The sequence below is a fragment of the Medicago sativa genome, chromosome 5 (assembly GCF_051527215.1).
Source record: "Medicago sativa cultivar Bolivia chromosome 5, Bolivia_mono, whole genome shotgun sequence".
Lineage (NCBI taxonomy): Eukaryota > Viridiplantae > Streptophyta > Magnoliopsida > Fabales > Fabaceae > Medicago > Medicago sativa.
Window position 1 is genome coordinate 20,959,096 of NC_140753.1, and position 16,511 is coordinate 20,975,606.

General features: G+C 30.2%; 1 protein-coding gene across 2 annotated transcripts; it reads left to right on the top strand.

Annotated features, from left to right (window-relative positions):
- The first annotated feature begins 9,802 nt into the window (after window positions 1-9,802).
- LOC146920946 (MADS-box protein SVP-like) lies at window positions 9,803-16,152 on the top strand. 2 transcript variants are annotated; one of them, XM_085714359.1, is made up of 8 exons: window positions 9,803-10,215; window positions 10,342-10,548; window positions 12,232-12,310; window positions 13,072-13,236; window positions 13,317-13,358; window positions 14,834-14,875; window positions 15,101-15,255; window positions 15,951-16,152. In XM_085714359.1, exons 2-8 carry the CDS (start codon window positions 10,367-10,369, stop codon window positions 15,967-15,969), a joined length of 684 nt encoding a protein of 227 aa, XP_085570485.1. In that variant the 5' UTR covers window positions 9,803-10,215; window positions 10,342-10,366; the 3' UTR covers window positions 15,970-16,152. The 2 variants fall into 2 exon arrangements, with proteins under 2 accessions (XP_085570485.1, XP_085570486.1); XM_085714360.1 differs by having other exon boundaries at window positions 10,072-10,212; window positions 10,340-10,548.
- Window positions 16,153-16,511: the final 359 nt, after the last annotated feature.

The window sequence follows — 16,511 nt, forward strand, 5'->3', positions numbered from 1 at the left end:
TTGGAGTTTTTATTATCAAATTTTGGCTTTAAATTTTTTCTTTCTGGGCTTCTGTCATGAATCTTCTGAGAAACTTTTTTTACTGCCAAACTGTTGCAAACCACCCGCTTATCCCACAAACCGTCTCAACCAAGACTCGACAAAACCGATAACTCACGCAGACAAAATTGGGTAAAATACTGTCACCCACGATTTTATTTGGATTGGGGTTTTTCACCCGAAATCCAACCGAAACCATCCGCTGTCCAGCACTACCAAAAACTCTTTTAAAACATATTTAATAATGTATGAAGTGATTTGTACTTGTGTAAGGGGATTTTAAAACTTTTCACATAAATTTGCAATTAGGCCTAAGATATCATTGACACATGCACAAATTGAAGCAATTATTTGAAATCCATAAATTTAATTAATAAATCAAGAGGATAAATTCCATGCGTGGAATTGTCCCAAAAAAGTTTGACATAACCAAAACATATAGAGAGAAAGAGTAAAAAGACAATAGGAGTATGAAAAAGAAACGTGTTTTAAAAGTTGTCATAAAATAATTGTACAAATATCATTTTATTAATAAATAACATGAATGGATGAAGATAAAATTTCAGTTAGAAAGTGTATTTCTCCGAATGTTAATGATATATATATATATATATATATATATATATATATATATATATTGTAAAAAAAGACAGTGTCGTATTGCTTTTTTGGGAAATGCTAACGAGTGCCTTGACATTCTTTAAAAACCATAAAAGATAAGTATTTATGAAAATGTGTGCATTCAATTCATTGTAAATCAAAATATTTAACTTTTAAGGAATAATTGTTTAATTTAAAATATTTAAATAGTACATCGGAAACACTTGTTAGCAAGACTTTCCTTTTTTAACCAATTTTACATGTGGTGCATGAGTTTGCCGACTTTTTACAAGTTGACACAAAACCAAAATGACCAATCAAATCTGAAAAATACCAGTTGAATGGAAATTACAATTAGATTTTTTAAAATCACCCTAAAAAAAAGGCTTAATACATCCCCCGGTCCCTTAACTTATTTTATTTTCTCAGTATGGTCCTTTAACCATTAAGTGTGTCAATTTGGTCCCATAAGTCTTTCTCCGTTTACTAATGTGGTCCTTTCCATTAGTTTTTTTTAAATACTGTTAACCCTTTATCCACGTGTCACTTAAGATTGGTGATGAAGGGCTGGATTTAGAAAGTGCACAAATATACAATGAAGTCAACACATATGATTATTTCTATTGAATTTACTAAAAATTAAAATTAAAATAGAAATAAAAAAATTCATTTCCCTTCGTCCTCTTCTTTCTTCCTCTTCTCTGTTCCCATCTTCCTCTTCTCTTGTTTATTCTCCTCCCTCTTTGTTCATGTTTTCTTCTTCCAATCTTTGCAACAACACTTTCATCCCCAATTCTGCAAAACCATAAAAGTTTCATCCCCAATTTTGCAAAATCAAAAGAAGAGTTCAAAGCGTAGGATTCAACAATCAATTTGCAACATCACTTTCACCCCTAATTTGTAACAACATCACTTTCATCAATTTGCAACCATAACCATAACTTTTATCATTCACTCCACCGCCAGATCTGAATCAAACGGTTCAAAAGGATGATAAGGAACTTGTTGTGGAGCTTCATGAGAAGTTGCATTAGAAGGTTGAAGATGAAGGGGTTGCTGAAACTAGTGATAAAGTTTCGAACTTTAAAGACGGTGAGTAGTTTCGGATGAAAGGGGTGCTGAAATTGATGATAAAGTTTCAAAATTTATCGATGGTGAACGAGTTGTTGATGAAAGGGGTGCTGAAATTGATGATAAAGTTTTGAACTTTGTCCAGGGTGAAGAAAGGGGATGGTGGTGGTGTTGGTGATGGTGACGAGAAGGAAGAGAAAAGCAGTGATGGATTTTATTTGTTAGTTAAATTTTAATTTTTTTTCTGGATTTTTATGTTATATTGTATGAATGTGTATGAATTTGGTATGAATATGAAGAATTGGTGGAAGGAAAACCGCTTTGGAACCACAAATTAACATCCGATCAGATTGGGATTCATGTGTAAATGTTATTGTTGGTTGTTCATACCCATTCAATGGGTGAGAAACGGATTGTAGCAATTTTGGAGGTGCTCTAAGATGAGAGAGTTTTGAAATTTGCAGTGTTGTTGTTACTATGTTTTGCTGGAAATTTTTTATGGGGATTCTGAAAAATATTTTGTGAAGGATTTGTCAGGATCCATGATAGCTATGAAATTATGGAGGTTGTAATTTTTTGGAATTTTCTCTGTTGGGTTTCTGGAAAATAGCTAATTTTTTTTATTTATTTTATGGGTTTTTGTTTGAGATGAAGATGAAGATGAAAAAAAGATGCAGATGAAGAAGATTGGTAGGGGAAGAAGATGAAGAAAAAAATTAGATGGTTGTGGTTTATTATAAGCTAAAATAGATCCCTCCATGATCCAACAATCTTCATTTAAAGAAAAGATCAAACGGTTAAAATTAAAAAATTTAATAAAGTCTATGGTAGACCACCTACAAGTTGGTTTACCTTAGACATTTAAGGTTAAAAACTAACGGATAAGACCACATTAGTAAACGGAGGAAGACTTATGGGACCAAATTGATACACTTAATAGTTAAGGGACCAAACTGAGAAAATAAAATAAGTTAAGGGACCGGCAGATGTATTGAGACAATAGCAGTATGAAAAAGAAACGTGTTTTAAAAGTTGTCATAAAATAATTGTACTAATATCATTTTATTAATAAATAACATGAATGGATGAAGATAAAATTTCAGTTAGAAAGTGTATTTCTCCGAATGTTAATGATGATATATATATATATATATATATATATATATATATATATATATATTGTAAAAAAAGACAGTGTCATATTTCTTGTTTGGGAAATGCTAACGAGTGTCTTGAAATTCTTTAAAAACCATAAAAGATAAGTATTTATGAAAATGTGTGCATTCAATTCATTGTAAATCAAAATATTTAACTTTTAAAGAATAATTGTTTAATTTAAAATATTTAAATAGTACATCGGAAACACTTGTTAGCAAGACTTTCCTTTTTAAACCAATTTTAAATGTGGTGCATGAGTTTGCCGACTTTTTACAAATTGACACAAAACCAAAATGACCAATCAAATCTGAAAAATACCAGTTGAATGGAAATTAAAATTAGATTTTTTTAAATCACCCTTAAAAAAAGGCTTAATACATCCCCCGGTCCCTTAACTTATTTTATTTTAGCTGTTTGGTCCTTTAACCATTAAGTGTGTCAATTTGGTCCCATAAGTCTTTCTCCGTTTACTAATGTGGTCCTTTCCGTTAGTTTTTTTTAAATACTGTTAACCCTTTATCCACGTGTCACTTAAGATTGGTGATGAAGGGCTGGATTTAGAAAGTGCACAAATATACAATGAAGTCAACACATATGATTATTTCTATTGAATTTACTAAAAATTAAAATAGAAATAAAAAAATTCATTTCCCTTCGTCCTCTTCTTTCTTCCTCTTCTCTGTTCCCCTCTTCCTCTTCTCTTGTTTATTCTCCTCCCTCTTTGTTCATGTTTTCTTCTTCCAATCTTTGCAACAACACTTTCATCCCCAATTCTGCAAAACCATAAAAGTTTCATCCCCAATTTTGCAAAATCAAAAGAAGAGTTCAAAGCGTAGGATTCAACAATCAATTTGCAACATCACTTTCACCCCCAATTTGTAACAACATCACTTTCATCAATTTGCAACCATAACCATAACTTTTATCATTCACTCCACCGCCAGATCTCAATCAAACGGTTCAAAAGGATGATAATGAACTTGTTGTTGAGCTTCATGAGAAGTTACATTTGAAGGTTGAAGATGAAGGGGTTGCTGAAACTAGTGATAAAGTTTCGAACTTTAAAGATGGTGAGTAGTTTCGGATGAAAGGGGTGCTGAAATTGATGATAAAGTTTCAAAATTTATCGATGGTGAACGAGTTGTTGATGAAAGGGGTGCTGAAATTGATGATAAAGTTTTGAACTTTGTCAAGGGTGAAGAAAGGGGATGGTGGTGGTGTTGGTGATGGTGACGAGAAGGAAGAGAAAAGCAGTGATGGATTTTATTTGTTAGTTAAATTTTAATTTTTTTTCTGGATATTTTTGGTATATTGTATGAATGTGTATGAATTTGGTATGAATATGAAGAATTGGTGGAAGGAAAACCGCTTTGGAACCACAAATTAACATCCGATCAGATTGGGATTCATGTGTAAATGTTATTGTTGGTTGTTCATACCCATTCAATGGGTGAGGAACGGATTGTAGCAATTTTGGAGGTGCTCTAAGATGAGAAAGTTTTGAAATTTGCAGTGTTGTTGTTACTATGTTTTGTTGGAAAATTTTTATGGGGATTCTAAAAAAAATTTGTGAAGGATTTGTCAGGATCCATGATAGCTATGAAATTATGGATCTTGTAATTTTTTGGAATTTTCTCTGTTGGGTTTCTGGAAAATAGCTAATTTTTTTTTATTTATTTTATGGGTTTTGTTTGAGATGAAGATGAAGATGAAAAAAAGATGCAGATGAAGAAGATTGGTAGGGGAAGAAGATGAAGAAAAAAATTAGGTGGTTGTGGTTTATTATAAGCTAAAATAGATCCCTCCATGATCCAACAATCTTCATTTAAAGAAAAGATCAAACGGTTAAAATTAAAAAATTTAATAAAGTCTATGGTAGACCACCTACAAGTTGGTTTACCTTAGACATTTAAGGTTAAAAACTAACGGATAAGACCACATTAGTAAACGGAGGAAGACTTATGGGACCAAATTGATACACTTAATAGTTAAGGGACCAAACTGAGAAAATAAAATAAGTTAAGGGACCGACGGATGTATTAAGACAATAGCAGTATGAAAAAGAAACGTGTTTTAAAAGTTGTCATAAAATAATTGTACTAATATCATTTTATTAATAAATAACATGAATGGATGAAGATAAAATTTCAGTTAGAAAGTGTATTTCTCCGAATGTTAATGATGATATATATATATATATATATATATATATATATATATATATATATATTGTAAAAAAAGACAGTGTCATATTTCTTTTTTGGGAAATGTTAACGAGTGCCTTGACATTCTTTAAAAACCATAAAAGATAAGTATTTATGAAAATGTGTGCATTCAATTCATTGTAAATCAAAATATTTAACTTTTAAAGAATAATTGTTTAATTTAATATATTTAAATAGTACATCGGAAACACTTGTTAGCAAGACTTTCCTTTTTTTAACCAATTTTACATGTGGTGCATGAGTTTGCCGACTTTTTACAAGTTGACACAAAACCAAAATGACCAATCAAATCTGAAAAATACCAGTTGAATGGAAATTACAATTAGATTTTTTAAAATCACCCTTAAAAAAATTGTGGATAATTTACCTATCAATGAATCGAAATTAATCACATAAATAAATTTACAAGTGATATCCATAAACTAACTTTCACTTCACTTTACTTATAAATGAGAAATGTTAATAAGTGCGACCGGAATACTCTTTAAGGGTCTTAAATAGTAATTTTTTTATGAAAAATTATGTATTTATTGCATTGGAAATTGAATATTTGAATTTTTTAAAAAATAATTTCCTAATTTAGTATACTTAAAGAGTAACCCGGGAATACTCGTTAACAAAACCCTTAACAAGACCCCTTATAAATTTGCTCATGATGTGATTAACTTTGATTTGTTGATGGATTAATTCTCAAGAATTGTTCAAAAATTATTTATGCTTTACATACTTCCTCCGTCCCGGAATAACTGACCCATTTTCTAAAAAAAAGTGTCCCAAAATAACTGACTCATTTCAATTTTCAATACAACTTTCATCATTCCCAATACAATATAACACTAAATAATACTACTTTTATCATTCCCAATACAATATATTTCACTTTCCCCTTTATTTATACATTTTTCTTAATATGTGTGAAAAACAAAATTGTGTCAATTAAATTGGGACGGAGGTAGTAATATTTATCTTTGTTAGTGGAAGATTTTTAACCAACTAATTGTATCAATCAAAACCATTAACTTAATGGGTTATGATAGAAGACACCTTTTGTGAAGGTGTCTTTTATCAAGTTACTCTATGACCTTTTGCGAAAAGACACCAACTTACTTTTATGAAGGTGTCTTTTAGCAAAATTATAACTAAAAAGTGAAAATCACACCTTAAGATGTTGCTTGATAAAAGACACCACCAAAGGATGTATTGTAACAAAACCCTAACTTAATTATTAGCAAGTGGTAACAAACAAGGACATGATTCTTGTCAAAAAAATACAAGGACATGACTGGCTAGGTAAAATAACTCTGTGATCTGACACTCACCCTCTAAAGAGAGAGCCAAATCATAAAGTCTATCTCATGTCCAACCCAATGTCCCCATCTGAGCAATAATAGTATAATAAGATAAGTACATCTCAGAATAAAGTACCGAAAAATAAGGGGTAAAGATTTCAGTCTCAGAGTCCATGTTCATGACAATAACAAAACGAACATATTTTGCTTGGACTGCACCATTGTCTATTTGACTTACACATGCTACATCTAGTAGTAACGTCGGTCATAGATACATAGAAGCCTAGAACTATACTACTATAACTAGAACTAGAACCAGTAGTTGGTAGGTAAACGGGGGAGTAATTTTTTATGGGAAAATGCTAGATATCAAGAATGGATTTTCTTGATGAATTCAAGAATGACATGGCAGAATAATCACCCTTAGATTTTAATCTTATTTATTAAAGTTTCATAAAAAAAAAATATATAACATCCACCACCCCATGATTTCCGGCCAGGCTGAGATTTTATTGGCTAACATTAATTTCGGGACAATTTCTTGATAAAATCTTTCTTGATAAATAACATTGCTCTTTTTTCTGCAATCATAAACATATTTTCTACGTAAAACAACAAGGTCATGCTTGCTAGCCACGAGGGCACCGGTTAATGGTTATTTGGTTAATGAAGTAAAATAAAATAAGTTTTAATTTTTTTTACCAATAGTTTTAAGTTTAAAACAATACTTTTTATATTTTTAAGAAATTGATTATACAAGTTTTAATATGTAACTATTATATTTGTTTTTTTTTGGTACAAATTCTATTTGTTTTTTTTAACCGTGTCTCGAGGATACTGATTGACATTTCATAAATAACAATAATACCCTTCAATTCCTAAAAAAACAATAATACCACTGAAAATTATTTAAATTTCACTTTTAATATTCAATTTAAATCTTTTTAAATTTTAATTTGAAAAGAATTATAACAAAAAAGTTCAGGATGAAAATATTTGAGTAGTAGAATTATGATATATATTAATTTTTTTTGTCAAACAGTTTAATGGTTATAAATTCATTTTTTCAAGAAGAATAATTGAGTAATTCATAGTTGAAACCTTACATATATTATATAACGTCCTTACCACTTGAGCTAAATTTACGGAAAATATATATTAATTTATATTAAAATTACAGTCTCCCAAGAAAGCTCATATAACAACCTCAAAAAAGCATCGCAAAACCCTAATAATGGAGTTTTTTTTTTTTTTTTACGAAATAATGGAGTTGTCTTCATTAGTCAAATTACCTTCTTTCTAATTTTTCTTTTACCGAGTAAATATAATATGACTTTTTTCGTCAGTACACCGGGACCTCGTGCTTACATAACTTTTTTTGTTTATTTAGGCTTTGTTTGGAAGTTTGAAGGGGAGAAGAATGGAGGGCTTTGGAGGGTGAGAAATATAGAGGAAAATAGAGAAATATTTCACATTTTTTTTAAAAGACTATTTTGTTTGAGAATGATAAACCAACACTTCACCACAAAAAAAAAGTTCCCCACCAAAAAAAGAATCAATGCTTATAATTCATTTATTTTTAATATTAAGAATATTATAACAACATATATTAAATTTGAATAATTCATATAAACCTTCGAAATCCCCCAAAACACTCATCAAATACAACTTTTTAGTTTCCCAAATGAGGAAAGTTAAATTGTATTATGAAAAAAAAATTAATCCCCCAAAGCCCTCATCTCCCAATGTCCTCTATTTCTTCCACTTCCACTTGCTCTTTCATTTTTTTCTCTCTTCAAAATCCTCCCCTCCATTCCCTTTTAAATTCGCAAACAAAGCCTTAGACAAGAATCGTGAGGGGCTTTACGATGGAGATTTTGAAGAGTAAATCTATATTTTAAAATATAATTGATACTTAAAAAAAATTTGAAATTATAAAATAATAAATGATCATATACTTAATTTATTTTAAAAAACATTCTTTTTAGTGTAGTTTCGTCCATGGTTGGACGTGCCTCAAGAGCTTTATGACTGCAATTGCAATTTCAAACACAGTACGAGTTTCATGATATATTTGGAAGAGATTATACTATTTTTCTCTCGTTAATTTAATTATTTTGCAAGTGATTTTTTTTTAGTGGTGTTAGTTTGTAAGTGACTAGTGTTAAGTTATACAGTCTTTTTTTTTTTGACAGAGTTAAGTTATACAGTCTTACGTACTATGATTGATTAAAAATTACTAGTATAAATAAAATGTTTAATTTTAAGAGATTTAATTAGATTCACCAATTCTAGAGATTAGATAGACCTTTACTATTTTTTTTTTGTTGTAAATAATGAATTTTATAAATAATAAAAAATAAAGAAAAAAATAACATTTTAATAAAAAATTACATTACAAAAATTTAATGAATTACCGTTGGCCAAAAGCCCTCGGAAACGGTAAAAAAAGGACCAAAAACACACATTTCCGACAATTATCGATTTTTTGGTTACCACTTAAATGGTTGTTGCACATGCCACAAATTCACCGGCAACCAAAATTCACCGGAAAGCTACCAAAATTCACCGGCAACATAAAACTGTCGGGAATGACACATTTTTGACAGTTTTGGCCGATGCAAAGGAAAAAAGAATGTTGAAATTTTTTTAGAATTTATTTTTGAAAATGAAAAAGTAAACTAAAAAAAATAACATAATTTCTAAGATAAATTTTTCTTTAAAAAACATACCAACTTGACAGAGTGATTATTTTGAATCGTAATTTATCTAATAATCTCACCGTTTCAGTTTATACTTTGTCTTTTGAATGATTTGTCGGAGGTTGTTTTACATTATTATATAATAATCTCACCGTTTCAGTTTATATGTCATATTTCAGCCAATGCACATAGATTAATAAAGAGAAATGATATTTGAGCATTCATTTAGTGACAACTTTTATAACAATTTTCTCTCTCATACTCACATTACTTTTTATTTTATCTCTCTATTGCTATAGTTTCCGTGCCAATGCCACTTTTTTCTTTGTAAAATATAGTAATTGTCAAATAAGTTGTCACCAAATTGGTTATTCAAATAACACTCCTCATTAATAAATGTAGCCAATGTTATATAGAAATGAGTAATTGTAACTTGTTTTTATCAAAATATTTTTCATTAACAGTATGCAAAACATAAATTAAATGAATTTAAAAAAAAAAGCAATAAAGTAAAAATAAAATAAAGTACTACTTAGAACAACCAAATTTTGTTGAAATGATAGTATAAAGGAGTAATTTGCAACGGACATGGAAGTAATTAAACCCACTTATCTACTGTGTTTGGATTGATCACAAACCCTTGCGACCTTTGGAAGACGAGCGAGACAGACACGTTTCCTGACCTTACCATAAGGGGGTTTACTTTTTTCACACTTTCACACACTCACACTCTTTTCTCTCTCTTCATTGGTGGCTTTTATCAAGAACAAGACCTCACAAAGCCAAACAAACAAAAGCTCCAAAACCTAAGTTTCTTTTCTTTATCATTCCAAATACCAACGCCTCCACAAAGTACAATTCACCCTTCCAAACCCTCACCACCCACAACACAATTTCTATATTAATTTTCTCCAAAAATAAATAAATCCACCATTTCTTCACTAGTTAATTTCCTCATCACTTCAGAACCTAGAAATTCCTAAACAAAACTAAAATTAGCTAAAAATCTGCATCATATTTCTTACAGAAGCACTTTTATTTGCTTTTGCTTTAAACAGAAAAAAAAACCATAAATAGTCAACTTACACATCTTTCATTTCTTCTTGTGCTTTTGTCTCATCTTTTTTTTAGGTTGGTTTTCTTTCTCTCTTTCAATTATACGCTGGTTCATTCTGTGTGTTATTATCATTCATTCATATATGTAGCAAAAAATAAAGGTGTTAACTATCTTTCTGTTATTATTGTTTTATCCAAAAGAGGATAAATTAAGGTAAAGAAAGATATGGCTCGTGAGAAGATTCAGATAAAGAAGATTGAAAACGCAACGGCGAGGCAAGTGACTTTTTCAAAGAGAAGAAGAGGATTAATCAAAAAGGCTGAAGAACTCTCAGTTTTGTGTGATGCTGATGTTGCTCTCATCATTTTCTCTTCTACTGGGAAACTCTTTGAATACTCTAACTTAAGGTCTTTCTTTCTCTCTCTAACTCTAACTTAAGGTCTTTCTTTCTCTCTCTAACTCAAATCAATGAAGAAAAAACCCATTACTATTATTTTCACTAAATAAACTATTCCAAACTGTGTTGAATGTTGATTAGTATTACTGAATAGAATTAGAATTCTGTGTTTTAATACTTTTATTTTTTGCAGTCTTAAAGTTATGTATATACTCCCTTCAATGTATCTAGGAAATGATTTATGAACACCCATTATCTATTTTACATCAAGAGATATAGATGGAGAAAGTGATGTGATATATATGATAAGAAGAAAAAAAAAATGATGCCATGGAAAGAGAAAGACAGGGAAAATAAAATATTAAATGAGTGAATGAAAATTAAAGGTATACAAATATAATACACCAGTCTATTATTCTTTGGTAGACTATCATTATCTGACGGCCAAACTCCAGATTACCAAAGTCTTTTTCCCCTAAGAATCTGAGGGTTAACGCAAAAAATAAATAAATAATATAAAGGTTTATTCTAGGTTTATTCTATCTATGATTCAGATAAGAGTTTTCTACTTTGAACATCAAAATAAAGATAACTTATATCTTTCTTACTTTTTATTTCCTACAACTTACTTTCACATATTTTCAAAATACACGTGTAAAAATTAAATAAAAACTGTATTTGACATAAAAATTTTAATGTCTAAAGATCGTTTCTCTTTACATAATGAGAACTAATTATGAACAGAAGACTAGCTATTGTAGTTTATAAGAGCATCCACATTGGTAGGGTCTTTAGCATATAAGATTCGGTACCTAATAGGTACCTCCAATGTGGGAAAAAAAATTGGGGGTCTCTTAAGACCCAGGGTCTAACTTAAGACCCTCAATCTTACGTGGACTCCACACTACTTTTCAATAAAATAATCATTATTTGAATTGATTTTATTGTTTTTCATTAATAAATAGTTATTGTTGGGACCCATTTAGACTTTTTGATAGATGATCTCCATTGAAGTGGTTCAGTACCTATTAGGTACTATTATTAAAAAATAATAAAAAAATGATGTGTCCATGTGGGACCCGTTTAAGAACTCAAATGTAAGGGTCTCAATTGTGGATGCTCTAAGCATGATGTGATGAATGCTTGCTTAAGTCTGTTCTGATTAAGGGTTTGTACCAATGAATTGCTTACACAGCCTAAGTCTAGGACACCAAACACGGAGCTGATTGGAAAACAATAAAATAATTTAAGGGAATACACCCTCCGGTCACTATTATAAACAAAAAACTACATTTTAGATTCATTCATTAAATGATGTATGTGGTCTTTATTATGAACCACATACATCATTTAATGAATGAATCTAAAATGTAGTTTTTTTGCTTATAATAGTGACCGGAGGGTGTATAAGCGACTAAATATCTAATCCCTGACACACATTAACACACTTTTAATATAAAGTGTTTGTATTTCATTTGTTTGTAAAGATTTCTGATGTAAATTTCATTTCTGTTTCCTTTATTAGGCTTTACAGTGATCTAACTTTGTAATGCAGTTGCAGTTATGTAATTTTAATGCTTTTATAACAATTTGTGCATTGTTCAGACCATTTTTTGGACCTGACACTAATTAGGGAAGTTCTCAACTCTGATGTTTTGATCTATAATTTGACAATGATATTTTTGCAATGAAGCATGAGGGAAATACTTGAAAGACATCATTTGCACTCAAATAATCTTGCAAAGCTCGAAGAACCGTCGCTAGATTTGCAGGTTGGTTGTATTTGTATATTTAGTATTGAATCACTTATGTGCTTGTGGAAAAAATTATTGAATTGAATCACGATTTTTTATGTAACAAAATGAACATTTATTGATCAGTCACTAAAAAAAGAAAATCTTGAATAGATTGGTACCACTGAAGGTATCTGTGCTGGCATGGCGCTTTGAACTCAAGACTTCCTACAAAAGATAACTTGACTCACCGAATAGAAACTCAGTTAGCTTCTCAAATGTGCGAGGGTGGATGTGAGTTACCTAAAACCACAAATCATATGTTTTTCGAGTATCCTATGTATGGACAACTGTTAGTGGGATATCTTGCGTTGATTGAGAGTTTATTGTCCTCTATCAAATAATAGTTTAGTTCATGTTAATCAATTTAAATATTTGATACTTCATGAGAAAATGTTGGGAGAAAGATTCCATATTATATATGGTTTGCTTGCGTTAAGGTTATTTGAAAATCAAGAAATAATAAGACCTTTTCATAGGGGATATAAGATTGATTTGGTGGTTGGGGCGCGAGAGCTAACAAGTGGAGTGATAAAGTTGGTCTCGAGTTCAATTATCACCTTTAGTAAAAATACTAACAGATAAAGCAATTAACATACCGACATTAGTTGTTTAAATAATTACAAAATCTTTGGATAGGAGGAAAGTAATGTGTACAATAATTTTTATATGGTGAAACATTTCTCATAGTTTCGGATTAAAATTGTAATCCATGTTTGATGCTTAAATTTAATCTGCAGCTAGTTGAAAACAGCAACTGTTCTAGATTGAGCAAGGAAGTTGCTCAGAAAAGCCATCAATTAAGGCAGATGAGGGGAGAGGATCTCCAAGGTTTGAGTCTGGAAGAATTACAACAATTGGAGAAGTCTCTTGAAACTGGGTTGGGCCGTGTAATTGAAACCAAGGTCTTCAATTCTATCTACTTTTTTCTATTTAATTAATTTTTCTAATGATTATTTCTCTAAAACATCTTTCGAATTTTCAGGGAGAGAAGATTATGATGGAGATCAATGAGCTACAAACAAAGGTTAGAAATAGTCAAATGCACTCAAACTAGTATATAAGCAAAGATTGATGTATCTTTTTATTAAGATTGATGTTATTTATTTAAACAATAAAAAGTTCAACAACACATACCACCGTTGTTTAGACATAGAAAAATGTTATTTGGAGACATCCATATATCTACTATATACTTGGAGAGAAAAAGTAGAGAAAAAATAATGTGGTATGCTAATGATGTGATGAAAAGTGAGGTATAAAGAGAAAATGAAGTGTTGAATGAGTACTAAAAAATTCATATCATTGTTGTTAAAAATAAACAATTTGTAAATGCTGTGATTGAAACTATATATAAGGAAAAGGTAATAGAAAACATAATGTATCCTACATATATGCATACACATACACAATCTTGGACAACAATGTTGAAGTCAAATAAAATTTCTCATTCCTATTAAATTTCTATTCTTTTTTTGTATCCAAAATCCTAATTAAGTATATATAAAGTATCCGAGTCTTATTTGAAGGACCGAAAAACACACAATATTTATATTTATAAGGATTAAAAATAAATGAAAACTGAAATCAAATTTTATTAAATTTTTAAGAATCAAGTGATATTTAATCCTTTATACTTTATGTGATTCCCAAGAGTTTTGTGTGGTAATTTTGGGCGACAAATTAAATTTCATAGGGCAAAAACTAATATTTAACACAATTATAAAATTTTCTTTTCTTTTTAATTTCTGTGATTACATTATTAAAATGCCTAGATTGTTACAACGAATTTGTTCATGGAGAGAATTTTGGTTTTTGATATATTTTTATTTTTGCATATATGGTTATTAAAACATGTTTTTCCTTTCTATATCCAGATTTTATAGAGGACATTGATGAAAAGAAAATTACGCTGCTTTCAACATTTTCACAGCTTTTAAAATAGGAAACACAATACAATGTTTTTAATCAAATTCTTGCACAATACAAACATAGACCGAAATAACATAACAAAGGACATTGTATATAGGTGAAACAAAGAAAGAAAAGTCATACACCTCGTACATCAAAAACACCAATAAAGACCTCATTCAAGCCAACACCGAAAACAAATCCAAACCTCCACATAACAGCAGAAACCACACTTGAGGCAAAAGCCTCAAACTTCATCCTGAATGACCTCAAAAACAACTTCCAAACATCCATCTATCGTCCGCTACACCAAAAACCCCTGCAAAAGACCATCATACTAACCAAAACATATATAACATCACATCACCTTGAATTTCCACAACTGAATCCAAATAAACACCCGAATAACACATATTCCAACACTCATTCGGATCCCACCACTAATTGTATTTAGTTGTGTTGGTAACTAAGAACAATTCATCAAATCATAATCAATATTTTATATTCATCAATTAAATTGTATTTAGTTTCTTCTTACATTAACTTATAACTCTAATTTTCAATGAAAAACAACTCTCACTGAACTTGCAGGGAAGGCAACTGATGGAAGAGAACAACCGACTAAAACGACATGTATGATGTTCTTTATCTTTTTTGTGTCTATTTTTCCTCATGCAAACTTTTTTTTTCTATCTTATTTAATCTAAGATAAATTTTCCTAATAATGATATGTGACAAAATTTCATACATTTATATATTTTCTATTATTTTTTCTCACATATGTACATTTTGCAAGTAATATTTACTTGTTTTAGAATAAATTTGTACTTTTGATATAAAATCACTTGTATATGTTAGGTGACGGACATGTTTAATGGTAAAAGTCTTGGAGGAGTTGAATATGAGAACGTGGTCGTTGAAGAAGGTCAATCTTCGGAATCAATCACTAATGTTTACAACTCTACTAGTCCTCCACAGGACTATGAGAGCTCAGACACCTCACTCAAATTGGGGTTAGTTCACTTTGATTCACACACATTTATACCATTTCATTCAATGTGTCATTGCATATAATGTAATTTTTTTAGTCATGTAGCTTAGTGGTTTGAATTTTACCCTTTGAGATGAATTAGTAGGGAATTCTGAATTTGAACTCTAGACTTTACATATGGCAATGGATTGTCCCAAACATATAATGTGACATTTGGCGAAATCTAAACATATTCGAGATATCCAAAACTTTAATAGTGAAAAGAAGAAAGGAAGTTTGTACCCAAAAATAAAAGAAGATAATTTATTATTATAATGTGGCATATATGTAAAAATGTAAAATTGAGGTTTAATTTGCTAAATAATTTACACCCATTTTTTTGCTAAATAAATTAGAAATTAAATCTCTCAAATATTTGCTAACTTGTACCCAGGTTGCATGTGTATTTTTCCTCAAAAAAAAAAACTTCCAAATTTTCACCCACTAAAAAATGACTAAACATGAGTTTACTGTAAAAAAATGAACTATGAACTGAAAAGTAGAAAATCGTCTCTAATTCTCTAAAAGTGTAGACCAATTTTATTCCTTCCACCTCTTATTTCTTACCCTAAATCATTACTTTTTAAAAAAATTACGTAAAATTTTAATCATGCAAGTAGAGTTGAAAGCTCGTTTTTGATTTACTGATCTTGTTTCATGTACTATTTGCACCTGCAGGCTTCCATATGCTGGCTGATAGTAGGTTTGTGCGAGGGTCACAAGGGTTCTTATTGTCTAAATTTCGTAGATGAATATTGTGGCTTTAATCTTTTGCCATGTAGTAAATGTGTATATGTATGTATTTGTAATGACTTCAGGTATTCTGGATGATCTCGTTCGGAAATTGTTTCAAAAAAAGTAATTTACAATTTGTGTTTAACTCGCTTTTAGTTTAACCAGGACAGTTAATTTTTTTTTTTTTGTTTTGGAAACTCGGTAATTGCCAAGGGTCGTTGAATGAATTATATGACATGAGTTCAATCTACCAATATGGTTGGTGCTGGAATGTTATGATGCATTTGCATTATGATGCATATGCTGCTAAAAGTGTGGAATGTTGTGAGTTCAATCTACCAATATAGTGATTTTGCTTGGCATGGTTGCATAATGATACCTAAGGGAATTTGTTGAAATGGGATGGAAATAATTCGTTAGCTTAGAAAGTCAGATGCAGTGCACTAGTGATGAAGCTTGACGAAGTGGAACACTCAATCCTGCGTACGCTTCATGGAGGTCACG

Coding starts and splice junctions, on each gene's coding strand:
- LOC146920946 (XM_085714359.1), top strand. CDS start 10,367: ATGGCTCGTGAGAAGATTCAGATAAAGAAGATTGAAAACGCAACGGCG. Junction 13,359..14,833: donor TCAATGAGCTACAAACAAAG/GTTAGAAATAGT, acceptor CTGAACTTGCAG/GGAAGGCAACTGATGGAAGA. Junction 14,876..15,100: donor ACAACCGACTAAAACGACAT/GTATGATGTTCT, acceptor TGTATATGTTAG/GTGACGGACATGTTTAATGG.